A 27,923-nucleotide genomic window follows, 5' to 3' on the forward strand; every position below is an offset into this window, starting at 1 on the left:
AAAGACACACAGCTGACTTATTTAGTTAAGACTTTTATTTTGAATTACAGAAGCTTTAATGGAAAAAGTGGTTTATTAAAGCATTTTCTTGTTTTTTCCCAGTTTATACCTAGAAGGTAGAAAGGTTTATGCCGCTAGAACGAAAACATGTAGTATGTTAGAACACAAAAAGATGAAAGATCCCAGTTCTGAGAGACTTCTTGTCCATTACAGAATCACCTTCTATGAGATCCACACATTTTAGAAATTCAAGCCAAAATAAAAAAATTGTGTCTACTTCCAACTGCACTACGCAGCCCTGCATTAAAATCTGACAACCTCCAAGGAAGAAAGGTCATTACTAAGAGGCAGCAAATATTCACCCTATATCAGTGCATGAGATCATTAAGCAAATGCCAGCATCAACATCTGCAGTAAGATTAAAACAAAACACAACAGCTGTTTTGAATTGAATATTCATTTTCAAGTAGCAAGAACTTGGAGCCAAAGAGCAGACATAAACATCTGTTGGATAAAAATCAAGACAATGCCCTCAATACATCTAGGATGTATAAAATAAAGCTGCATGAAAATTGTCAACAGCTTACTTTGAACAATTAGTTTCCTGCCATTAAAATTAGTTTGCTCTCCATTCCAAACCAATTGTTATACTAAACAGTTTCAAAGATCTTGTGTGCCTAAATTTAACACGCTAAAACGAAAAAACCCTAAAGAGATTGAATTTTAAAATTTTCATTTACCATTTCTACCTTGAATAAATTGTTTAGAAAACTATGCATTCAAGAGTTATGGGGCACTATGTGTAATGGATAGTTCTCACCCCTCCACCAAGTACTGTTCTTCAGCTTTCAAGCTGACCAGCTTAGACGAAACTTGGAAAAATATATTGAAGCTACAAACAAACTAGAAAATGGCACCATCCACAATCTAGGCCTTGGATTACCATCACTGGCTTCATGAGCCATCTCTGTCCACACATACTAGGTGTCCTCAACCAAATGTCATTATGCATACTATTATCACATGACATTTTGTGGCTAAATATTCTGAACTTAGCGCTATCACTATCTAGGAGAATGTCTAGTCATGCAAATAGCTGCAGTGTGCAAGATAGCAGCAGCACTGCAGAATGATAGATGGCAACACTAAAAAAATGATCTGCTTTTCCAAAACCCAAATGAAAAAATACCTTTTCCAAACCACACTATCAATACCACTTTGCCAAGGTTCCTCTGAATTTTACATTCAAAGACTCTTCCTACAAAAAACAGAGTGGCAAATCTGTCCTCATCTAGGGAGCTAGTTTCATGCATTGCAATTGTCAGTCAAAGCACACTAGGTACAAAGCTTGATTTTCCAGTCTTGTGGCAACTTTTTAGTTTTATATTCCCCCCCACCCCAGAGCAGCCAAAGTAGTTTTATTTATTTTAAAAATGTGTTGCACCTATCCTGAACACCTGGTGAGTAAAGCTGGGATACACATAGTAGCAACTGGTATTGCCTGCTCCATAGGCTCTGAATTCAACACTCCGTATTAACTACATGGGCTATCAGCCATCTACTTAAAGAGAACACAACTCTGGCAACACACTAATGAATTCCATGATGGTCTCAAGACTTAAGAGCCATAGCTGCACAAAAGCCATGGGTATATTCACATTCCATCTTTGGACTATTTCTGTGGAAGGAAATGTATTCCTGTGTGGGTTATGCAGCTGTGCCCCAGCCCAAAGAATTTAAGGAATTCCTCAACCAATCAACTGTAAAGCAAGTGGATATAGTTTCAACAGGTGTTTTAATGAACAGCATTAAAGACACATATTCTAGCAAGCCAGTCACCAAAAAGAGCGCCTTTAAAAATTAGTCGCTATGTTTAATATCCAGATATAGCAGTGCTGTCCTTCGTTTACTTACATACTGTAAGCACTCCTTCTCAAAGGCACTCAGGCCAATTGATCAACATTGATAATTTATTGTTTATTCTTACAGATCATAAACAACTAAAACTCCAATTAAGTCAACGTTGTGGATCCTTCCAGGGTAGTAGCACGGCTACCAGAAACTTCATAAAAAGGAACTTCAATGGAGGTGAGGGGTCAAGTGGAGAGGAGGAGAGATCAGGATACCAAGGTTTCATTCTTGCCAGCCTAACGCTCGCCTCTTGTTTTCTTCAAGAATGAAAGTTTTGGCCAAAGCCAGTGCCTCTTCTAGTTCCACACGTGACGTTTGCAGTGTTCAACAGCCTAGGAGGGAAAGAAAGAGAGGTTCAAGGCAAGGTCAGAGTGAACTCAATTCCCACAATATTAACAAGGTGGCTAAAAAAATTTCATTAGGTCATTATTCTAGCATAGCTGATGCCAGAAATACTGGGAAACCCACAGGAATATAAAAGTATGCCAAAATCTCATTTACTCACATTGCACTGGGCTGCAGTTTCCATGTTCTTACACCAATAACCAGGTCCCCGGACACATACGTCTGATCCCAAAATAGAATGTGATGATGTCACACAAACTCCAAGTTTCTGCAAGATGAACAATTAATTGCAGCTCCAATTTCCATTTTGATAAAAACATAGATTAGTCCTTCCCAGTAGTTCCTCCAAGCCACATATAACTTCCCAAGATAAAAGTGTCAAGTTTCACTAGGACCGAGCAGACCCATTAAAATCAAAGGACTTTCAAAGATTGTTCTCAGACAATGTCCTAGCTGGGTATCATCCCATGCATTAATGTATCAATCAGCTTTACATATGAACAGCCATACTAGCTGTGATACTTACACTACACACAAAAGTGGGATCCATCATTTCTGCCAATAGCTGCACAACCATTGGCTCATACTGCTCCACAAACTGAACACACTGTTGATAAACAAAGGAAAAGTAAAGATTACGTGACCTGAGCCCCTGCTAATTAATCAAGGATATGATTTTAAAAAACAGTAAGGAACTAAACCCACTTCTTTGCACTGAATGCAACTCAACTGAAGTTAATATATGTAAAACCCAGTAGTTTCAGTGGAAGATTTTAGTATGCACTAGATCAGGGGTCGTTTAACCAGCCCACGAGCCACCCCCAAATTGAGCCGCCAACTTTGCGAATCCCTGTGCGCTGCGCTAAACTGGCACAGTGCGGCGCAGGGACTCGCTTCTGCGGCAACGGTAATCGCATCTGCGCAGGCGCCGGAAAGTACATGATCCAGCCCATGGAGGGATCTCTGCTGGAGTGAACTGGCCCAGGCAAGGTAAACCTTGCAGACCCCTGCACTAGATTCTCCTGAAATGATCTGAATGTAAATTATTAACTTGGCTGAATACTACCTATTGGGAGGTATCCAGTTTACGCTTTCACTTAATGCAATGATTTCTGTTTGTGCAGTGAACTCTCCCCCTCCCCAAATCTACACAAGAGGTCTGGAATAAGCCACAGAACAGCTATACGGGGCATGCGGAGACACACAAGGAGAGGAAATCCCAGTGCAGTGTCAAAAGTCCTTGTGCAAATAGAACAAAGGCTTTGTTTTTTACTATTGTACACACATTATACATTTATTTGTCCATGCTGCTTTTGGCCACAGGTTCCCAAAGCAGGGCATACACAACACACATAGCTTGTAAATTCAGATGGACTTGCAATATACAATTCAAGTCATTTGGTGACTGGGACTTACACTGTTTGCATTACCAAAGAATGAGACATTAGAGGTGATTTACACAACGTTGGTAGCACCAGTATATCAATTATTGTGGACACCTCTTTTTCCATTCTAGATCTACTATTCCCATAGAAAAGTGCACTGAAGCATGTCCCTCCACCGCATCCCATGGTTTGTATGCCCTATCTGAATGTTAACTATGAATGTGTTACTGACAGGTTTTTAGTACAAACATTAAATCAATTTGCCAGGTGGTAATTTAATTGCCAAAATATGCACCTTCACTGTGAATTTATTAACATTAACCCAGGCTGCTATGAACAGAATAATCTGGGGAATAATGGATCATTCTACTCATGCCCACTATAAAGCTGTCCACGGATTCTGTCCCTGATAAAGTCAATGCTGAATGGGAGCCAACACATCACCTCTGGGAAGGGACAAGTGTCCTACTCATTTCAACAGCTCAAGGGGTTAACCGATACAAGTAAGAGCATGCATCCCTGTGTTTCACATGTGCCCCTTTACATTTACATGCAGATAAACATGTTTGTTGCTGGCATGAAAAGCAAATGTGGCAAATGACTTTTAATGTAATACATCATGGGGTAAATGATTTTACCCATGGCCCACATCCGGTTTTGTTTTGGATCTCAGAGACCTCACATGACTGCTCTCACCAAGAAAAACTCAATGAACGGATAGGACAGAGGTTGCCGCTGCGCTACACTTACGCAATGCAAGCAACTACAGCTTCCTAGTCAGTTGCAATAAACTGTGGGTACAGCAACCTGTCTTGTTTTACAAGGGATTTGCAGAAATGTTTGCTCTTCCTTTCTTTGACTGCAGGTCTACAATGTGCTAAGTTCAATGTACCAGCAACTTACTGTGAAACACTGAAGTGATTGTATTCTTTGTGGCTGTTTGAGATGCACTCCTCTGTGCATCCTTCAGCATTCCTGTTGCTTATGTGTTTTTGAACCTCCACCCCGCACAGCTGACAATATGCTGTGCTCTTAATGCTCAAACAGTTGCATATGCTAGCTAAGCAGATAGTAAGCTATTTCTGTGGTTTAGGCTGGTGAAACTCCACGTAAACATCTCATAGGGGATGGGGAAGGAGAAATAAGACCACTAGCCACTCAAATCAGCATCCCACCCCAGTTAAGGACTAGTTAATAAGGCACTGGAGGAGAAAGATTAATTCTGCCAGGTCACCAGGAGGCTAGTGCTCTGCTCCTTCTCACAGAGGAAAGAAATAATGCAACAGGCAAGGGAAATACAATAGATCACAGTACCTAGTATGTCTTGTGCTCATGTGTCAAGCCTTGCATGGTTACAACATACAACCAGAAGATTAGAGCAGAAGCCAATGTTGCTCACTAGTCACACATAATGTTTTAAGCTTTAAATACAGGTGTGTCTAATACTAATTATCTATTTTACCTGGTCACTGACAGACTTCGGCAAGTAGTGGCAGACTCTTTCCAGAAAAGCTTCAATTTCAGCAGTGGTAGCATTTTTTGCCAATTCCTTGTCAGCATATGTAACAATCATCTTGCAGACATCACAGATGTCCCCAACCTGCGGCTGCACTGGAACAATTTTTTCTGAAAATACAAGAAGAGTCCAATGTTCAAAGTTTTTTCCTATAGCCACTTAACTAAAATATGCAATACTGAAAAGAAAAAAAACCCTGTGTGGCACCAACTAAAAACATGTAGGAGTGCTTAGTGTAGAGTACTTGTTTCCTTAAGTTCTTACCAGCAGGCAAAGTATTGTCTGAGCAGCACCTCAACATCACACACACCATTTTAGGATCAGTTGCTTCCAAAAGCATGTCAATTATAGACTTCCCATAGACATCCACGAAGTCCTTGCACTCTTGTCTGTATTTTTCAGGTAGCACAGAACAGACTTTCTCCATTCCATAAACCATCTCCTCCTAGTACATACAAAATGAAAATGTTAAGTAAAGTAACTTTCGTGGTAATAGTTACAGAGATTGTAAAGGGACATAATCTACTTACCAAGTTAGAATCTGAAGCTGTTTATGTTGAGCAAGTTAATACATTATTTTAGCAAAGAGATATCAATACCTCTCCTATTTATTATTCCACTCTCTTAATTCCGTTCAGTGTGGCACACAGCTATTTAATGTGGATTACACAAAACCGTAACAAAGGAAAATGTGGACTCTGATTCATCAAATACTATCTATAAGAAGTTGGAAAAACTCAGACATCGTGTAAGCATAATATGAAGTTATGCTATAAAAACCTAGGCATACTATTGCTATGATACCAACACTTCTTTAACAATCAAAGCAAACAGCACCTAGATAGCAAGATGTATTTAGGGGGAAAGGTATTTAGTGTCCCTATCCTAAGAGATACGTAGGTAAAAGATACACACCTCTGTCTTATTGCTTTCCAGAAGGCTGGCCACCTCTTCTACCATTATCGTACATGCATCACACAGAGAGAAAGATTCTGTTTGACTCAAGCTATTCTGTATATTGGAATAAATAACATATACAGCAGTTCAGAAAACATTCAAACATCTAACACATCTAGAAGACCACCAGCTACAAAAACATGAAATGTGGTATGACTTTTGGTTCGAAGTCTGCTTGAGTTTACAGAATATATGAATCTTTAAAATTACATTTGCATAAATCCTTTGTATTTGTCCCACTGCTTATCTCTGAAAAAAATAACCTAAATTGTATTATTTTCAGGTTCTACTATTGACTAAAGTCTGTGCAATCCCGTAAATGAAATCCGTAACTTTTAAATGCTATGGACAGCATCCAATATTTGAGGCTAACATTTAAGGCGGCATGCTTAGCTGTGGCAAATTGTGAATGCTTTTGAGTACTAGACAATCTAGACTTTTACTTTTCTTCCCATACAACAAAAAAAACATTTTGCTTAGTGAGTACCAATTGTTATTTGTGGAAAGGCAGAAGACTAACACAATTTTTTATTTTCTCCCTCCACTACAGAATTATATGTGCAGAGACAAGGGGCTTAGGGTGATGGTCCCAAGCTATTCAACTATAGCATGTGGATGGAATCCAAAAAAGCCAGGTATATATGGCAGGGAGGGAGAAGACAGAGCACAATTTTGCCATCCAGCAGGAACTGCTTGTGCCGAGAGGGGAAGAACAAACAAATTCCAGGCAATTTAAATAACACTCAGTTATCAAAATCACTAATCCATTTCCCAGTAAGCCGCCTCATACCTGGTCAGATTATAATGCCATTGAGCTTAGATTTACTCAGCCAGGCAAGAGTCCTCCAAGGTCTCGGGCTGAGGTGTTTGCCATCACCTCTACCTGACCCCTTCTAAAGGTCTATGCAGGGCTTGAAAATGGAACATTCTTCCATACAAAATATGTGCTCTTTCACCACTGAACTATGGTTCCTCCCCAACTATGGTTTTCTTTGTCAAGTAATTGTATAAACAAAGCAATTGTATCTGCCTACATGTTTTATTTATAAAATCATGTATGCACCACTATTCATAAGTTATGTATTAAAACAGTCATATAGAAAGCCATACGATAAAAAAACATATAAATATTTAAAATCAGAAATCAGCTAAATATTATGGAAAGATGTACCGTATTTTTCGCCCTATAGGACGCACTTTTTCCCCTCCAAAAATGAAGGGGAAATGTGTGTGCGTCCTATGGGGCGAATGCAGGCTTTCGCGGAAGCCTGGAGAGTGAGAGGCGTCGGTGCGCACCGACACCTCTTGCTCTCCAGGCTCCAGGAAGCTATCCGCAAGCCTTGCGCACCTGGGGGGAGTTCCCCTGGGCGCGCAAGGCTTGCGGGCGGCAGCCTGCAGCGCGGAGCACGGGGCGCCCTTCGGAGGACGCCCCGTGCTTCGCGCAAGTGTCAGCAAGCCTTGCGCACCGGGGGAGAACTCCCCCCGGCGCGCAAGGCTTGCGGGCGGCAGCCTGCAGCGCGGAGCACGGGGTGCCCTTCGGAGGACGCCCCGTGCAAGTGTCAGCAAGCCTTGCGCACCGGGGGAGAACTCCCCCCGGCGCGCAAGGCTTGCGGGCGGCAGCCTGCAGCGCGGAGCACGGGGCGCCCTTCGGAGGACGCCCCGTGCTTCGTGCAACTGTCGGCAAGCCTTGCGCACCGGGGGAGAACTCCCCCTGGCGCGCAAGGCTTGCAGGCGGCAGCCTGCAGCGAGGAGCACAGGGTGCCCTTCGGAAGACGCCCCGTGCTCCGCGCAAGCGTCAGCAAGTCTTGCGCACCGGGGGAGTACTCCCCCCCGGCACGCAAGGCTTGCGGACGGCAGCCTGCAGCGCGGAGCATGGGGCGCCCTTCGGAGGACGCCCCGTGCTTCGCGCAAGTGCCAGCAAGCCTTGTGCACCGGGGGAGAACTCCCCCCGGCGCGCAAGGCTTGCGGGCGGCAGCCTGCCGCCCAGCGCATGGGGCGCCCTGAAGCAGAGTGCCCTCGCGCCGGGCAGACATCGGCCAGCCCCACAAGCTCGGGGGACAGCGGGGAGGCGCAGCGCCGCCATCCCACTGTTCGCCGACCTGGTTTTGGGGGGGAAATAAAGGGGGAAATTTTTTTCCTTTATTTCCCCCCCAAAAAAGTAGGTGCGTCCTATGGGACGGAGCGTCCTATGGGACGAAAAATACGGTAATCTTAGTGCCTGCAGAAGCCTTGATAACTATAGTAAAACAATGCTAAGGCTGAATATTTTTGTTATTTACCTGTATTTGCCATACAAATAAACATATGTATTCAGGCTTTGGTTAAGGAGTGCATAGACAAAATAATTAAGTTTGGTGGCTGGAGCTATATAGCATGGTTCTGGTGCCTAGAAGCCAGAACTTTTCTTCCAATTGAACTGTGGGTTTGACAGGCCGAGAAGTGCACGGAGAGCTGGATTCATCTAGGTATGCATTAGCCACATGCTTCTTTGAATATTGTAGTAAGCGTTATGATCCCAAGTGGCCCAGAGGGGTCGTTTAACCGGCCCATGAGCCGCCCCCGAACTGAGCTGCCTGCTTGGCGATTCCCTGTGCGTTGCGCTAAACCAGCGTGGCGTGGGGACTCACTTCCGCAGTACCGGAAATTGTGTCTGCGCAGACGCAGACAATCGCGGGCGGGTGCACTCATGTACACATGCAATCCGGCCCACAGAGGGATCTCCACTGGAGTGAACCGGCCCAGGCAAGGTAAACCTTGCCGACCCCTAGTTATGATGGCAAGAATCTACTGCATGACATTAGTGGCATCAAGGCTGAACCAGATAATGTCATCCCACACCAAGAGTACTATATAGACTGCTAAACACCATATCTTACCTCAACTGGTTCTACCTTTTCTTGAGAGATAACTTTTGCAGGTACCAGAGTCTGGAGAGGCACAGATTTCAGAGAAGAACACAATCCAACCATGCCACAAAGAACCTGGGGTTGCTGGAGACATAAAGAACAGTCCCAATTATTTCCTGATAGTCTGCAGGAAGGAGAACTAGTCAAGTCTTAGCACACCACACACTAAAGCTGTGAAAGGAGTCTCAAATGCCTTTCAGATGATACTACAGTGGTACCTCTAGTTACGGACTCGATCCATTCCGGGGTGCTGTTTGCACCCCGAAAAATCTGCAACTAGAGTGCCACTTCTGCGCACACATGTGGTGCGATAGAGCGCTTCTGCGCATGCACGCGCGGCAAAACCCAGAAGTATACACTTCCAGGTTTGCCGCGTTTGTACCCTGAAAAAATGCAACCAGAGACTGACATAACAAGAGGTACGACTGTACTTGAGCTTTCAGTTTGAATTTCTCCAATAATTGAACTGCCTTTAGTAATTCATCTGTAAAGGTAAAGGTAAAGGGACCCCTGACCGTTAGGTCCAGTCGAGGACGACTCTGGGGTTGCGGCGCTCATCTCGCTTTATTGGCCAAGGGAGCCGGAGTACAGCTTCCAAGTCATGTGGCCAGCATGCCTAAGCCGCTTCTGGCGAATCAGAGCAGCACATGGAAACACAGTTTACCTTCCCGCCAGAGCGGTACCTATTTATCTACTTGCACTTTGACGTGCTTTCAAACTGCTAGGTTGGCAGGACCTGGGACCGAGCAACAGGAACGCACCCTGTTGTGGGGATTCAAACCGCCGACCTTCCGATTGGCAAGGTTTAGACCACAGCGCAAAATGTTTAAAGTTAACTAGAGACAAGATTTTCTTCCTCAAAGCTGAATGCTTTAGCAATCCAAAGGAGTGCAGATACAGTCAATGCAATGCTTTCTTTGCTCAACATACCTCATGATGCTACATTTAAGCAGTACTCAAGAAAAACTTGGGTATGCCAGTGAATTACTGATTCTCTAAAAGGCACTTTGCTGGATACCGTATTTATGCCCAGTTTCAGGAGGCATAAAAATGTGTTTCTAGGATGACACTAATTAGCAGTTCGCATTAAACTGTTTTGAAGTAGCCAATTCACATTTTCACACAAAAGAACAAGATCCAGCCATTGATAAAACCAAAATTGCATTTGGACAATTTGAATTCTTTTTCTGAACTCAAATAAGATATTATCCATATTTGAAAGACACAAGCTTTCCTACCTGCAATTTACTGTTTAGTGCATCTGCATGCAGACTGATACAGATATTGCAAAATTTATACCATGCTCAACTACCATAACCACTGCAAGTTTTATACCTTATAGAAAATACTTGTTCCATTAGTTTAATTGTTTAATTATATAAATCTTTCATAAGGTACTTCCTTTGCCCCAAGAACACCCTCCTTTGCATTCCATTCCTTCTCCACTGCAATACGCTACTGAGCATATTCAAATGGAGTATGCTATTTAATTAGTGGCAGTTACTTTTAGTTCACTTTGACCACTGGTCTTTTAAATATGAGGAAAACAGTGCAAGTAGCTTGCCATTTGAAAAAGAATGTGTACCAAGATATTAGAATAAACATAATATATAGCTAAATTAACAGAAATTAAGAACATCTCTACACATTTTTCAAGAGTTATGCCAGCATCCTGCTTTTCTCAGGACAAACTTAATATTGTTTAAGAGAGGGTGAGCTTGTCTGGACTTCACAATAAACTACAGCCTAGCATGATAGAAACTGCAGTTAACCTTAGGCTAACATACTACTTCTAGCACAGCCAAGAAAAGGAGATGGAAACTGTGGTTATGCATTATGTCCAAAATCAGGTTAATCTCAGTTACAGTATGTTGAAACAAAGCAGCTTAACACAAGTTGGGTTTGGACAAACAAACAAACAACAAAAAATCTGAACCAGAAACAAGAGTTTCCTATATCTTCCTCACAGCCATGTCACAGGAGGGTGGGATATAATATTCAGAAGCCCAAGACTTGCTGCAGCTTGTTTCTGTCGCAGTAGCCATGGTTTAGCATAACATATGGACTGGTTCACTAAGTTCCAAATACTATACAGCTGCAGCACCTGGTGATTCTAAAATCATGCTTTTATAAACAGAAAGTACTGCAGAAGCTTTCCCTGCTACAGATTAAGCTTTTTTACCTAGTATGAGTGTTTCCACCCAGACAGCCTTTGATGGAGAAAGTCCTCCCTATTTCTAAACACAGGCAAAACCAGGTATTTTCTCTTTCCTTTTGTAAACTGGACATCAAGAAGTAGCATGCACTTTTCCTTCAGTACTAAGCTATCATAAAGCAAGGCATATAAGCTTCAGCATTTTAAAGTCTGTTGCCCAAAGAATTCTCATGCAAGAGCAGATATGCCAGGGGAGAAAAAATTCAGCACTATTGTTAGATATGGAAGAACCCTTCCTCTCCCCATTCCGCCCTCACCTCGTGTTTTCCTCGTTCATGCACTCAAATACAATACTAGAACCAGCACTACACATGCAACACATATTGCCACTAAACTATGACAGGCGCAAGGTCTTCCTAGAAAGCTATGCCCAAAGAACATTATGGAGTTCCAAAAGCCCCATTCGCTGCAGTACCCTATTGAAGCAGAGTATATGAGCTTCATGGGGCCCTCTGAAGCGCCATTACTAAAATACACATCGGAAGATAATAAAAATTGGGACTCCCTTTTGGTTCAGAATAGCCAAGATGAAATTTCATTCGGCACTTGGAATTACTATTTTTCCAAAGCCACTGTCTGGTCCTTGAATCTGTCAAAGCTGAATTCTGTCACACCACATCTACCTCTAAGCAAGAGTTTAAACTACAGCTGCGGGGGGCGGGGGAGGGGGGGGAGAAGCAAGGCACCACCACAAGCAAGTTTCTCACATACCTGTTCCTGCTGTTGACAAAATGGAGAGAAAGGAAGACATGGTAAGTTAACAGGAAAATAACCAAGCAGTTGAATGGTGCACAGATTTTCAGAGGCAGGAAATCTTGCCAGGGACCAAATCCTGGGTGAGATTTGTTTTTGTTTGTTTTGCTATGCTTAAAAGTCAACATTTATTCATTTTTTGATACTTGGGTCATTGAAAGTAGTATGGAAAATGCCCAAGTGCAGATAAAATATACAGTAATGAATCTAAGTGCTATTTATCTTTGCTGCCATAAACCGAGGTGGAGCTTCAGCATCTTTCACTTAACTTTTGTTAATACAAAAATTATTGCACATGGTTGGGTAACACACTTTAAAGAAAATGGTCATTTAACAAGCAAGTATTCTGCTGTAAGCAGAAGCTTAGATTCAGCCTCTAAAGCAGCCTTTCTCAACCTTTGGTCCCCAATTGTTGAACTACAACTTCCATCATCCCTAGCTAGCAAGGCCATAGTTCAGGGATATTGGGAGTTGCAGTCCAACAACATCTGGGGACCCAAGGTTGAGAACCACTGCCAGCGAGACACTTCAATTATGACACTGTCAAACTATCATGGTTATCCTATACATTTACTGTATTAATCCTCACATCACACCTATTAGAATGACCCCTTTGGAACTAGAAGTGCAATTATTAACAAACAATATTCCTCTTACCATATGCATCAACATCTGGATGGCTAAGTCTGAATACTGGGAGATGTAGGACTTGCACTATTAGAAAGAGAAGATGATTTGAGATGGAATGTAAATAGTATCATATATACAATATCATTTAAGCCACCATACTGTTCCTAAAATAAGTCATTTGCCTTATGTTACAACAAATTGCCTTCTGATCCAATCCTTTATCAGAGGAACTCATGGATGCAAACATCCCCTCCTTTTATCTCTCAAGTTTGTTGCAAGAATAAGTAAACAGAGATGGTGATCTTGGCAATGTCACCAAGGGAGCATTAAAACCAAGTTGGGATTTGAACTCGGTCTCCCTGTTTCTACTTTTCCCACAGGCTTGCCAAATAGGGCAAAATTAGAGCTTAAATAGTGTGAGTTTAGAGCCACTGTGGAAGAAGACTTTTAAGCTATACTATTACCTCAGAAAAGTGACTGCTTAGTCTTTAAAAATGGCATTAAAAATCGAATCGTTACTTTACTGTAGCACTTATCCCACTGACACAAGATAAACATAACCATATCTATTCAATTACCAGATCAGCAAACGCAGGTTCAATTTGTTCACACTCTTCTTTGGCATGCTCAATGAGAGAAGTCACAAAGGTTGAGTTGGTCCTCACGGCTTCCTGAAGGTCAGTTATCAGCTTAACACAATCTTGACACACATTGTCATTTCCCTGCAATGACAAGCATTTAGCACACCTTAGTAAGATTACATCTTTGAAAGAAGAACTGAACAAAGTTGTATATAGTATTCTAAAAGGCCTGCAATAAACCAGTTCTAATACAAGAGGCCCTGAAAAGCAGTGATGTTTGCTCCCCAGAATAGGATGGGTCACTTTTTTGGGCCAAAGACTCTTGATTAAAATCAATTCATAGCATATACCTTTATAGACTCATTCATTCAACTTGTTTAAACCAACAAAGGATTAGTGAAACGCTGACCAATAAATATTTTACCCAGTTACGTTAATGCCCTCTCCGATTGCATGGAGCCCGGACAGCCCCGTGGTTCTCCACGGATCTGAGGGCAATGAAACAATCGTTGAGACGGCTAGAGCACCAGTGGTGGATAACTCATTCTGAAGCTGACCGGACACGGGTTAGAGCTCAATGTCGAGCCTACCAAGTGGCGGTAGCGACGGCGAAGAAGACTTTCTTCACCGCCTCTACTGCATCTGCAGAAAACAGCAGCAGGAGACTTTTTCAGGTGGTTCGCAATTTAGCGGAACCACGTTACATCGGGGCCCAGTATGGGCCACATGATCTCCTGCAATGATTTCGCGAAGTTTTTTGCAGATAAAGTCGCTCAGATTCGGGAAGAGGTAGACTCCACCGTGGGAGCAGGGCCGGGGCGGGAGAGTGCTAGAGTCCTGTCTAGTCAAATTGCGTGGGATCAATTCCAACCTGTTACTTCTGAGGGTGTTGTCAGGGTGCTTGGACAAGTAAAACCAACCAGCTGTCTCCTTGATCCTTGCCCATCCTGGCTTATAAAAGCTAGCTGGGAAGGGCTGGGCGATGGTCTTCGTGGGGTGGTGAATGCTTCCCTCCATGAGGGAGCCTTTCCAGACCCGCTGAAAGAGGCGGTTATTAAACCGCTTCTTAAAAAAACATCTTTAGATGCGGCCACGATGGCCAACTATCGCCCAGCCTCAAATCTTCCATTCTTGGGCAAGGTGATTGAGCGAGTGGTTGCTGAACAACTCCAGGCACGCCTGGAAGAAGTGGATCATTTGGATCCCTTCTAGTTGGGATTCAGGCCTCATCATGGGACTGTAACTGCCTTGGTCGCACTGGTTGATGATCTCCGGCGGGCTAGGGACAAAGATGAGAGCTGTTTCCTAGTTCTGCTGGATCTCTCAGCGGCGTTTGATACCATCGACCATAACATCCTTCTGGACTGTCTTGAGGGGCTGAGAGCTGGGGGCACTGTCATACAGTGGTTCCGCTCCTTCCTCCTGGGCCGTGTTCAGAAAGTGGTGGTGGGGGATGAGTGTTCAGACCCCTGGGCTCTCACTTGTGGGGTGCCTCAGGGTTCTGTCCTCTCCCCCATGCTTTTCAACATCTACATGCAGCCTCTGGGAGAGATCATCAGGGGGTTTGGGCTGGGTGTTCATCAGTATGTGGATGATACCCAGCTCTACCTCTCTTTTAAATCAGAACCAGTGAAGGCGGTGAAGGTCCTGTGTGAGTGTCTGGAGGTGGTTGGAGGATGGATGGCGGCTAACAGATTGAGGTTGAATCCTGACAAGACGGAAGTACTGTTTCTGGGGGACAGGGGGTGGGCAGGTGTGTCAGACTCCCTGATCCTGAATGGGGTAACTGTACCCCTGAAGGACCAGGTGCGCAGCCTGGGAGTCATTTTGGACTCACAGCTGTCCATGGAGGCACAGGTCAAATCTGTGTCCAGGGCAGCTGTTTACCAGCTCCATCTGGTACATAGGCTGAGACCCTACCTGCCCATGGACTGCCTCGCCAGAGTGGTGCATGCTCTGGTTATCTCCCGCTTGGACTACTGCAATGCGCTCTACATAGGGCTACCTTTGAAGGTGACCCGGAAACTACAACTAATCCAGAATGCGGAAGCTAGACTGGTAACTGGGAGCAGCCTCCGAGACCATATAACACCGGTCTTGAAAGACCCACATTGGCTTCCAATACGTTTCCGAGCACAATTCAAAGTGCTGGTGCTGACCTTTAAAGTCCTAAACGGCCTCGGTCCAGTATATCTGAAGGAGCGTCTCCACCCCCATTGTTCTACCCGGACACTGAGGTTCAGCACCGAGGGCCTTCTGGCGGTTCCCTCACTGCGGGAAGCCAAGTTACAGGGAACCAGGCAGAGGGCCTTCTGTGGAATGCCCTCCCACCAGATGTCAAAGAGAAGAACAACTACCAGACTTTTAAAAGACATCTGAAGGCGGCCCTGTTTAGGGAGGCTTTTAATGTTTGATGTAGTACAGTATTTAAAATTTTTTGGGGGGAAGCCGCCCAGAGTGGCTGGGGAAGCGCAGCCAGATGGGCGGGGTATAAATAAATCATCATCATCATCACCTTTGTCCTGGAGAGGTTGTATCATTATTATTCCAGAGTACAGCAAGATAAAAACTCTGCATGAGAAGAACTGACCTCTCAGTTAAGTGTCTTGATAAAACGTCTATTTTGTTACTTCTGATTTGGTAAAGAAACAGGCTGATAAACCGATTAAGGTTTGGATAATTTAATTTGCAGATGCAGTAGAACACTTTGCCAAAAGCATCAGCTACATAGACTGCTAATGCCGAAACCAAAGAAGTTTATTTAGTACAGGCTTGTATTCCAGAGTTTTGAGTACAGTCAAGCTATATTTGTTAAGAATTATCCATGGGAATAACCCATTTGTTGTACAGTCCCATTGCAGTTAAGATCTGACATGCTACATTCTCACCTGAGATTCTTGCTTGGGTTTGTCCTGGGGGTAAAGTAGTAATGGCACATTAGCCATGAAAGGAGATGCCAGTTCAGAGAAATCTAGTTCAGGAATCTTGTTAGACTGAAGCTGTTTCTGCAATTTCAATGTTGCCAGATGCTTCTGAAGAGACTGGCACAACGTGAGTGCACTGCATACAACTTCAGGATTATCCTATAGATCAACAAATAATACTTCATGTTTATTTGCTTCTACTTTAAATTCCAAAGAAGAAATGCCAGACAGGTACCTGACCCCCAAGAATCAAGTAGAAATGACAACAGGAGCTAAGCAGCCAAAACTTGCTTAAGCTCCACTCCACAATTATTATTACCAGATCTAACCCTTCTTCTAGCCCTAGCCATCAAGGTTTATCACCCACCACACAACATCTAAATGCTTGAAAAAGAGAAGTATTAGGTTCACCCGCTTAGCTTGTCCAATTAATTTGGAATAAAATAAAATTGCTTCAATTTCAGTAGACTACTCACAAGCTCCTCTTTGATCATATCCAGAATATTTGGCAAGTAAGCATCCACCATTTCCTTGCACTGAGATACCAGCTCTTGGTCAGGAAGAAACTCACATGCTTTAGTCATGTAGGCATTTATTTCCTCCTGTAACAGAAAATAGGTGATTTATAGCCTCAAGGACTGAACAGATTTGCCTACCTTTCATTTTCGGAAAGAAACCCTTAATGATTCCCAAACCATGAAAGAGGGTCATTAAAATTAGTGTACCTGTAGCTAATTTTTAAAATCAGCACTAAAAACCTGAATAGAAGGCACAACTCTTGCAGTCTGTAGCTCCTTATGTAGTGGAATCCAAATAAAAGTAGTAACTCCCCTGCTAACAAGGAAGGTCAGGTAGCCTTTGTCTACCAGTAGAGTTATAAGGTGGTTGTTTTTTACATTGATTTCAACAATCTGATAATGCAATTGGAATTTAAGTAAAGAAGCTATTTGGGGGATAAACTTTGTATTTGACTTTGATCCCTGCACCTTTGCAAGGCCTCAGAGCAGCTCACTTCAAAGTTTTATACACTGCAATAATTCTGTCCCTAAAGGGCTCATAATCTGTGAATATGTTATCCAATATCCCCACCACCCAATTTCAACACAGTAATTTTCAATTTAGAAAGTGTAATGCTTTGTACATTTTTATGCAAGGGGCATTATCAACTGAACTAGCATCCTGCAAGTTATTTATCAGATTAGACCACACCGAAGCTCCACTCTTACCTCCGTGGCATTGTCCTTCAAGACCTTGCCAGCCACAGCTACAACTTCTTTGCATAAGTCACAAGGGATGCTTTTCTGAGGAGAACATACAGCTTTGATCAATAAGGACATGTGCATACTATTGCCCAGTACTACACTAGTATTGCCTCTTACCCTGAAGAGAAATTACAATTCATCATTCACATGGACCATGACACCACCCACTGATAACTGTTCCAGTAGCAGGATCTGGAATACCATCTAGTCAGGTTGCGTGGGAGAAAATTCAGCTGCTGCAACCCAAGGATGTGGTTCAATCACACATAGCCTCAACTCTTATCCATCATGGCTTTCAAGAGGAAGCTGAAGGGGGTTGACTGGGTGGATCCAAATGGCAGTGAAACACTTCTTTGTTCAAGAACCTCAGAAGCTTTCCCTGGAACCCAAAATTTATATTAATATCCCCCTTTTTAAATAAGGTGCTAAAGAGGGTGGTGGACATCTTCAGATACTTTTGGAAGAAACTATTATTTTGAGCAATTATAACCAGGGTTCTGGCTGAAACACCCTTGGTCACCGTGATGAATGATCTCTGTCAGAGAAGGATAGCGGAGTGAAACAGATTCTCCCTGATCTCTTGGCAGTATTGGTAATGATATGGCAGCACTGCTACATTCAGTTGAACTCACTATGCAGCACTGTGACAATGTTGGGAGACATTGTTGTTTTAATTGTGTTATTTTAGCTATCCCTGTCTGTTGTAAACAAAATACTGGAATATTATTGTTTTATTTTGTGATTTTATGTTATTGTGACCTGTCCTGGGATTGGCAAGAAATGTGAGATATAAATAAATATCTGCAATAAATTTCATGTAGGCTACATCAGGCGGCAAAAGCACTACTCTCCAAGTCAGCTTCCTAGTTTGGATAAAATAGGGAACCGTTTTAATAAACTCTTATCAAGTGTACATGGGCACATTTGTTCTTAGTCAAATATAAACTGTAGCTGATGAGAGAGAAATTGGGTCACATTTAATAACATGGAGCATAACACCAAAAACCTGCCAGATTGTGTGTTCCTTCATATAAAGGGACAGTTATGCTCAGTGATGACCTGTCCTTGGTCTTTGAAAGTTCTAAGAACTTAGTTTTCTTTCAACTCAAGTTATCATGCTCAGTGTATATGCATGTATATTGCGAGTCATCACTCCCCTTTCCTTCTAAGCAAAAGATATGCAAATGCATAGCCAAAGGCTTTGGGTTCTGATCCTAAGTATTACAAAAGCTCTATTTAGTTGCAAACCAATATAATCAGTCAGCTGGTGTGCTTGCTTTGTTCAGAAAGCATGGATTATAGAACATTTAAATTTACCAGGTAAACAAAAATTAGTTCCAGTTTACTGTCACATCAAAAAGTTGGACTTACCACTGTAGGCTTGTTCCAAACAGTTTGCCGACAATGCTTAACTGCGTTGCAATGAGATGCAGTCTGCAGGTTCTGACACCATACCTCAGGACCTTTTGCGCACTCTCTGTGCAGTAGGAGGGGGCTCGCCAAAGCTGTTGGGGGAAATTAGTTTTCAGGTTATTTGTTCAAAAACAGGTAAGACCACTTAAGTAGTTTCATTCTGCTGAGCATTTTTAAAGAACCTTAGAAATTAAAATGATAAATTCATACAACAGAAATGAATACACAACTGAACATACCTAAGTTAGCATTAACTGCCAGAACACTCTTCACATCATACATTTGAAGCTATTTTTGTGTATTCACCATTTACTAAATACAGATGCATTAGAGTAAGAGAAACTGACAACTGATGAGCTAACATGTTGTGAGGCACCCGTCATCCACCAATTAGGAATTGCTAGATAATTTTGTTTCCTATAGAACAGTGGTTCCCAAACTCCCCCCCCCCATCCCGATCACTTGGAAATTGCTGAGGGTCTTGGGAGACTGCTGAGTAAATTTTCTGCCTGTTGTAGCAACTAATGCACTGTGCCAGATGCTGTATAATTTTCAATTGTATTACTATTGCTTTTTTATTTCTTATTTATTGTATGTATTTTAACCTACCTAGGGGGTCCATGGCACCATTCACATAACAAAAACTACTATTGAAGTATCAAAATTTTCAAATAGCTTGGGGAGCCTGAAAAATCGGGGGTCTGCAGTACTTAGCTAATTGGGAACCACTGCTCTAGAACTTTCCTCCAGTACTGCCCCCTGCAGGAAACTATCTTAAATTCACAATGGAACAAAGCTGAGTAAGGTGGTTATGGACATTTGCTTTAATTTAAGAATGAAAGCAAGAGCTGTACTGCAAGCATCTGTGAAGGTCAGACAGTGGGGGATAGTTGTTGCTGCTGCTGCTGCTCCCTCTCCCAGCTTTGAGGCTCAGAAATAAAACTTGGGAGTATTTTATTTTATTCCCGTGTTTTAAAATTAATATTGTTATAGCAAATTCACAATGCTTTAAATGTATTACGATTCAGAAGGTAGCAATGTCAATCTAGCATCAATACTTCACTCACTGGATTACTCAGTTATCACCATTTCAGGCTTGACGGTAAAGAAAGCACTTCAATTATTGCAAAAGAGAACATCAAACATTTAGTCTAATCTAAATATTATTGCCAAGTTTATTGTTTCTATAATGTACAATGGCTTTGCCACTAAAACCTCTAATTCTTCCATCTTCAACAGAAATGGGAGAACTGGAGTTTGAGCATGTGCAAACAGGCACATGACGTATTTATCACAATAAATTTTCCAGTCATACAATCTTCCACTTCCTATAGCAGGCTTCCTCAAACTCAGCCCTCCTGATGTTTTTGGCCTACAACTCCCTAGCTAGCAGGACCAGTGGTCAGGGATGATGGGAATTGTAGTCTCAAAACATCTGGAGGGCAGAGTTTGAGGAAGCCTGTCCTATAGTCTATAGAACATGGAAACTGGAAACTACTTGTATGTAACTACAGAAATTCTTTTAGTTACAGTGGTACCTCGCAAGACGAATGCCTCGCAAGACGAAAGAGTTTTTTGTTTTTTGAGTTGCTTCGCAAGACGAATTTCCCTATGGGCTTGCTTCGCAAGACGAAAACGTCTTGCGCCTTTTTCTTAAAACCGTCAATGCATTCCTATGGGAAACCGTGCTTCGCAAGACGAAAAATTCACAAGACGAAAAAACTCGCAGAACGAATTAATTTCGTCTTGCGAGGCACCACTGTATCTAGCTTCTAGGTGAATTTTACTGGGATGGACAAGGATATAAAGCAGCCTGTGAATAGCTGGTTTTGTCTATTACTAGACACAGCCTGATCCTACCATTACATGCAGGACCTGCTTTCCTAACACAATGCATTCTCAGGAAATCATTCATTAAGAGAGTGTTTGCATAATGAACTGATGATTTCCCATTACTTTATATGGGAACATTTCTAATCCATGCTTTTGCCCTCCATGCTTTCTGCCTGAAACTGCTGCAGCTAATCAGCAAAAGCCAAAGAGAAAAAACATGAATTTGTCTGATCTCTTTCCCACCCTCCATGGTTTCTGCCAAAAATGGCTGCCACAAAACGCAATCTAGTAAGGAAGCAGGCAAAGTGTGTCTGTTCAGATATGTTTGTGTAACAAGGTTTGAGTATAATTATTTGTGTTCGGATAACTTAAGATTTCAGAAAACAAGCATTTCAATAGTGGGACCAGTGTTGTACTCTGCAGTGAAATGATTTCAGGGTGATCTTGGGACGAATAAGTACTGATGTCCATGATAGACATTTCTTAAGTGGTACCAGAATCCACATGATAGCTCAGTTAGTAGAGCATGAGTCTTAATCTCAAAGTTCTGGGCCCACGCTGGGCATTGCAGAGGGTTGGACTAGATGAACCTAATGGTCCCTTCCACCCCTAGAATTCTATAGTTCTATGCAGATGTAGCTGCTTTCTTTTTCAAGTTACATTACTGATTATGGTAAGTAGCACTGCAAATCTTATACGAACAGAGAACTATGTTGAACACGAAACTGAATCAACTTCTAGATAAATCTTTCCTTTGGAACATGCAGTACTTTGCAATCTAAAGCACATATTTCAAGTACCACTGAAATTAACACACACAAACTCACAATTTTTTATTACAAACCCAGTATCTTAATCATGTTAGAGCAGCAAGTCTCAAGCTCACATGTGCTCCTCTCACGTGCAAAATCTTCCTTCTCTTCCCATCATTCATCACAATGTAGCATTATACCAGCACTGGCACAAAGTATAGCTGGCTGAAGCTAGGGATTTGCAAACCAGCAGAGATGATGCATTAGTGTTGTACACGTAAAACATCTTGGCAACGGGTGGGAGAATTGTCAAACAGAGCAGAAGATTGGCAGGGCAGGGGGAGTATGGATTATTTACAAGGACAGGCTAGGATACTTAACGTTTGCAAGGACGCAAGCTACTGATAAAGTGCTCCCTTCCCACAGGCTTCAATGTCAGATGCTCGGTCATTTTGCGCAACTTTGGCTAATACAGAAAGCTCTAAGGTCACTCCTATTTTGTGCAAGACTTTACAAAAGAAATGACAGCTAAGTGACATTCTTCTTGTTCTTTAGGGCTATAATCCTAAATCAGATGTAGAAAACTCACTGGAACTTGCTTCCATAAAATTTATGAAAATGTGCATGCCTTTCTTGTTAAAAGGGCTTAAAAGGTAAGAGTAAATTTACAGCTATGTCCCATACTGAAACATCTGAGAATAATGGATTTAGAAGGTGCCAACCAAGGCAAGAAGCACCCTCTAGAGGCAAAAGTTGAGAAGTTTTGACCTATTTGCAGTCAAGTTCTCCAGCTCTTAATTGTGGACGAAAAAAGTTTCAATACAAAGTTGTCAGAGGTTTTTCAAACTTAAATTAAATGGTCACAGGTAAGCTAGTCCCTTGTTCTCAATTTCAACATGTTTTTGACTCAATAGTTTCTGCAACCCAATATGGACCGAGGAGAGTGGAAGAGGCAGAAGTTTGCTTGTGAGCTCATGAAATGGTGCACTTGTGGACCTCAAATTCTGCAGAGCCAAGAGACTTCACTATATCAGAATCACAGTGCAGATGACAGTTCACTGTCTACTTGGCAGCATTTTTGCCATGTATTTGAAATCAGCAGGTCAAATGCTTAGTCAGTTTAATATTAAATACTTATTACAGCAGGCCTTTTAAGTGAATTCAGACTTCATAGTTTAAACTGATTTTACCTTTACTCCACTGAGTTGTTCATCAATTACATTTATAGTTGTGTATTTATTATAATGTCAATTTACATACCAAGTTTTGTTTCACATGCATGTTGTGGAATGCATTCATACCTCAAAACAATACAATGCATTTTCTCTTTTATTTCCTTAAAGCAAGGAGGAAAGAAAAACTAAAAACTGAAGTGATCCATTTAGTTGATACTTTGGCCCAAGATGCAGCTGTGAGGAGTCACCAGATTTATCGAAACTACCATTCACAAATTATAGTTATCTCCAAAGGCGAGGCTTGAGGCACCAAGCTTTGGAAAAGCAAAAATGTTTAAAATTAGGCAATACTATACACATAAATCCAACCAAAGCTAGGTGCTCATCATCCAACAGAGAACTTTAATAAGGGGAGGGTGACTAAAAATCAATGCCTTTAATTTAAAATACAATAGAGACCTGCCCAGATTTTATTTAAATTGGACTTTTTAAAAATATCCAATTTGTCAAATAGTTAAGATTAATGATAAACCTCAATAAAAGCATGAAAGTTCTTTAAATTAATCAAGGAATGTATCAAATACGTTGAAAAATGTCCTTTAACTGAACCTGGTCAACAGAAGCCCTGGACAATGACTTCCACTTGCACAATGGGGCTTGCCCCCCCCCCAAATAGTTGGGGGTTGGGAGAACCTCCAGAACAGTGCACAGGTGAGGTGGGGGGCATTCTCTCCATGCTTGCACAGATGAAACATTTATAATAGTGCAATATTGAATTCCACCCAATGAGACCACTTTTAGGCTTTACCTATGAAGTACATACATTTCATTTTCATCCCATGAAACAGTTTGTTATTGAACTAAATAGAGCAGGGTTTTTTTTTATCAGACCTTCTAAGCCCTATAAGTCCTGGGCGTTTTGTTTGTGAGGGTGGAGACGAAACATAGCAATGAAGTTATCCAAGGATTTATGTTCATGTATCTCCTATACTTAAAACATCACAGCCATAACTATTATTGATTGAAAAAAAGACCTTACAGTATTAGCAAATATTTTAAAGGGAAGTTTTTAATGTTTGATGCTTTACTTTTTTTTTAATTTGTTGGAAGCTGGCCAGAGTGGCTTGGGCAACCCAGTCAGATGGGAAGCATATAAATAAATTGTTGTTGTTGTTATAATAAAAAATAAGGAAAAAACTATATATGCAGAGTGACAAAGTTGTAATGCCTCCTATAAACAGTAGTCTAGTTGCAAACTAGTATTGTTTAGTGGCTAAATTTGCCGTATTCTTTAGGAAAGATGAACCAATAGGAAACTTAATTTAACAGTGCAATCTTAAGCAAGCTGTTACACCAACACATCTGCTTTCTGGTGTATTTCCTGTACAAATTAAACTGCATCCCAACTGTTCTTACTTGGGCAGGGGCAGGCAGGAAGTGAGTTTAAACCTTTGTTTTCTGCCCTTCCCTAAATTTCTATGGAACGAATTTTAGTCACACCTGCATTTTGGATGGAGCTAATTTACACAAAGCTTGGATTATATTATAAATCTGCCTTTCCTCTTGCAATCATAAATCATGATCTAAATGGTTTTTTAATTGCTGTGACATAATCCACCCTAGATGAAAGCACCTCTTCCACTAGTTCTCCGTAAGTGCTGGGATCACTTCCATTTTCAAAGGTAGAAGCTGGACAACAGTGTGTGGTTTTTTTTGTTTTTTAGCTAAGCAGGCTAGCTTTGTATTTATCACAAAATATCAGATGCCTTTGCATGGGCAAAGGCATCCCTTTCCATTTGCTACATTCTACAAGCATCTAAATAGTAATTCAAGAATAAGCACAATTATTTAGTAATAATTCTGTAAAAGCAGTGTCACACAATTTTTTTACAGTATTAAGCAGGATATAAATGTTCTTAAATAAACAAGCTAGATGGCTCTTAAGTCATTCATTGCAGAGTTCAGAGAAAGTGACAGTATAGCAAGAACACCCCCTTAAGCAGCAGAAAGCTTTAATTGCTACTGTTTAGGCATGACAGCTGCGGAAGCTCAGTGTGCAAGGCGAGTATACCACTAAACCCCAACTGCTGGGGTCAGACACTGGACGTCTCTTGCCTTGGTGCCTTAGGAACATCCTAGGGGCACCTGGCCTTCCTGGAAAGAGGATGTTGGGACTAATTCCTATACTGCAGGAAGTTGAACTAGATGACCCTTGGGGCCCCTTCAAACTCTGAAAGTCTATGATTCTATGAAACCTATCACAGGGAGAGTCAGCAGACTCCTTACCCTCCAGCTTCACTTGACTGCAGTGCCAGTGTGTTCTAGATAGCAGTAACTGGCTTATAGTCATCAAATATGTTTTTCCAAATCAGGTATCTTTGAAAGCATTTCCTTTGCATGATGCACTTGATTATTTCCATTCCTTTTAAAATTACTGCTAGAGAACCAGTATACAAACCTTCAGGGTTCAATTCAACCCGTGTTTCGTCATACTTGGTGCTGCAACATTAATTGTTGCAAAATTTAACCCCTAAAGATAATGCTTTCTTTGGATTATCCACCCACATGTTTCTGTGATGCTTTGAGGAAAGATATGTATCATTTGCGGTGAGAAACCATGTTCAAAGTATGCCTCTTAGATACAATCCTCAAGATCCAAAGCAAATTCCAGAAATACTTGATGGTAGCAATTTTACTTTTCTAGAATTTACAGTCCTCTTGTTGAAAAGACTGCTTTAGGATGATTGTTGCCATGAGTACTGGTGCAATATTCAAGATTCACCAAAGAACTTACAGCAATAATTTCAATTTGTTCCTCACAAAAAAAAAAAAAAAAAAAAGAGCGCGAGAAGGCGGCTTTCATTTGCAATAATCTAATGCCTATTTAATTTCAAAGAGCATTGAGTTAAATTAAGGCTCAAGTCACAATTTCTTATCCAAATGCCACTCTCTATACCAGGCACGTTCAAGTCCCAAGAGACTTTGATCTACTCCCAGTATAAAAAAACTGGCAGTGATCTACCCATTGTCATTGGAGGGGGGGGAGGCCAGACTTGTTGAGCTTCTTCAGGGGAGCCCAAAGTTGTTCAGCGGTTTTTTTGGGGGGGGGGCAAACAGTTGTTGAACTTTTTTGGAGGGGAGGGACATAAATCGTTCACAAACAGGTAACAAGCGGCGATCTACGTCTCAATTGCGGTCGACCGGTTAGACATTGCTCCTCTATACCACCCAGTACCCTTCCCATTAAGTTACAATTTGGAGGATGTGTGAGGCTACACAGCTGAAGTCTATATATAAGCTCTTTAGCAAAATGTTTTAGGTTAATAAAGTAGTTAATGCCAGAGAAGCACGCATAATGCCATGGCAGGCTTGTGATTACTTGCTTCTGGTAGTGTAGCTAGCTAAATCCTGGCATAATCATTTTCTACAACTAAGAATTGGGTTATGTCTTGCCCCCTTTTTTCAGATTCTCAATATATCATGACAGGCTAAACCTTTTTGTGGCCTGAAAGCTCGTGGGCTTATTTACAATGCTGTACTATATGTTCCGGCTGCTGCTCTTCTGCATATATTTTGGTTCAATGGCTTTATTCTCTGCTTTCCATATCATATACTGCAGCTGCCATCAACCACAATTCTTCAAAAGAAACCTTTCTGCAGGTATTTCAATGCAGTGCTTTTTGCTTCCAGCTTATACTATAGAACAGCTTCCAACACACCAAAGCAAGTATTTGGTTCCAGTGGGGGTAGGCTGCAAAGCTGAAACGTAAAGGAATTGATGGAATGGCAACACCATAAGTGGAGTTAAGAATTGACAACTAGGAATAAGAGTCAGACACCTGAAGGATCACAGCTTATTTATCTATTGGGAGCAAGCCTGATGGGCCAGGTGCTGTTAACAGATGCGTCAATCATGAAATGTCTAGAAGCATTGTGCCCTTCCATGCCAGCTGTTGGGAACAGGTAGGAGAGGACAACCTGTCTTCACCTTCCAGGGATATTTGAACGGCAGCTGCTGGGAAACAAAGGCTTTGGACCTTGTTGGATTAGTATGGAACATTTGGGGGGGGGGGCTTCATCTGAGGTCCGAAGGGACCTTGGGGTGGGGTGGGGTCACCTACTCCAGTCTCCTGATCAGAGCAGTCTCAGCTATGCAGAAATGCAACTGCAAAACCATTGACCAGCTGTTTGGCCAGAAAGGGGGGGGGGGGGATAACGAGTGTGTTAAAAAACCGTGAATTCAGTTGGCGGCGATGACGGGCAGTTCCCATTTAAGGTGCCGGGGGGGGGGGAGAGAGGGCGGAAGCTCGGCTACGCCCCAAACCTGGCAATAAACAAACAACAGGTCCCCGAGGCCGCCCTCAAAACACACCCGACGGCGACTTGCGCTTTTCTCCTCCAGAGCGTGTTTCACTGTAAGGGCGTCTTACTAAGCCTTGCAGAAACATTAGCAATAATAGTATCTGGGCGGCCTCCGAAATATGAAAAACGCAGGTCTTCTAAAGGACGTCTTCTCAAGGTGCGGCTCAAAACGGGCAGGTAGGGGCACGTCTAATAATAACTCCTTTGCCCACCGTGCCGGAAAGAAACGCAGGGTGAGGTGGGGGGTCGCCTTGTAGAGAGAAGAGACAGGGCAGGGCAAGGCAAAGAGGGGCGCTTTCTAATGGCGGCCAAGAAAGAAGGCGGAGCCCCCCCCCCCCTTTAAAAAAGAAAGGAAAAAAGAAGCCACCCTCCCAGGCACCTCGCCGCTTTCGTTTTCTGAGGTAAAGCGAAGACTCTGTGCTGTTCTCCCCCTTCGTCGCCCTCCTTCCTCCTCCTCCTGAGGGAAGCCAAGAGCCCACCATTTTTAATTTTTAAATGGAAGCCAACCAAAGCAAAGCAACGAACACCCCAGGGCGGCTCTTCCCGCTTTTCCGCTCCCTGAATAATAACAATAACAGCTGCAGCTGCTAACGGGACCGAGGGCGCGGCCTCGCTTTCTTACCCGCCGCCAGCGAGCAAAGGAGGACGAGGAGAACGGAGCGCTGCATGTCTGCTTTTCTCTCGGGCTGCGCAGTCTGCAATGCGGGAGGGTCAGCTGACAGGCAGCCTATATAACAAGCCGCGCCGCCGACTGGGAGGAGGGAGGGGGTAAAGCCAGCTACTGCGCACGCGCGCCGGTGGGTCGGCTGAAGCTCGGGAGCCCCGCTCCTGCTTTGCTGCTGTTGCGCAAGCGCAGTGGTAGACCGAGAAGAAAAACCGATTCTGCCTAGTCGGCCTGGTCTCGCTGTGCGCATGCGTCCCCCCCCCCCCCCGGCTCCCTGCAATCCTCTCCGGGTCTGGTGACACTGATTCATCTTAGACATGAGGGGAGGGGAGTTGTGTC

General features: G+C 42.6%; 1 protein-coding gene across 1 annotated transcript; it reads right to left on the bottom strand.

The window, feature by feature from the left end:
• Positions 1-20: 20 nt before the first annotated feature.
• Positions 21-27,867, bottom strand: LOC310678072 (prosaposin-like). The gene is made up of 14 exons (XM_083441399.1): positions 27,543-27,867; positions 18,757-18,890; positions 17,350-17,424; positions 16,600-16,725; positions 16,088-16,282; positions 13,197-13,340; positions 12,646-12,702; positions 8,991-9,104; positions 6,073-6,168; positions 5,422-5,602; positions 5,104-5,267; positions 2,783-2,863; positions 2,417-2,524; positions 21-2,243 (listed from the first exon to the last, which is right to left on the bottom strand). The coding sequence occupies exons 1-14, from the start codon at positions 27,832-27,834 to the stop codon at positions 2,208-2,210; spliced, it is 1,803 nt and encodes a 600-aa protein (XP_083297525.1). The 5' UTR covers positions 27,835-27,867; the 3' UTR covers positions 21-2,207.
• Between the last annotated feature and the right edge of the window lie 56 nt (positions 27,868-27,923).

Source organism: Podarcis tiliguerta (assembly GCF_965153285.1).
Source record: "Podarcis tiliguerta genome assembly, chromosome: 5".
Lineage (NCBI taxonomy): Eukaryota > Metazoa > Chordata > Lepidosauria > Squamata > Lacertidae > Podarcis > Podarcis tiliguerta.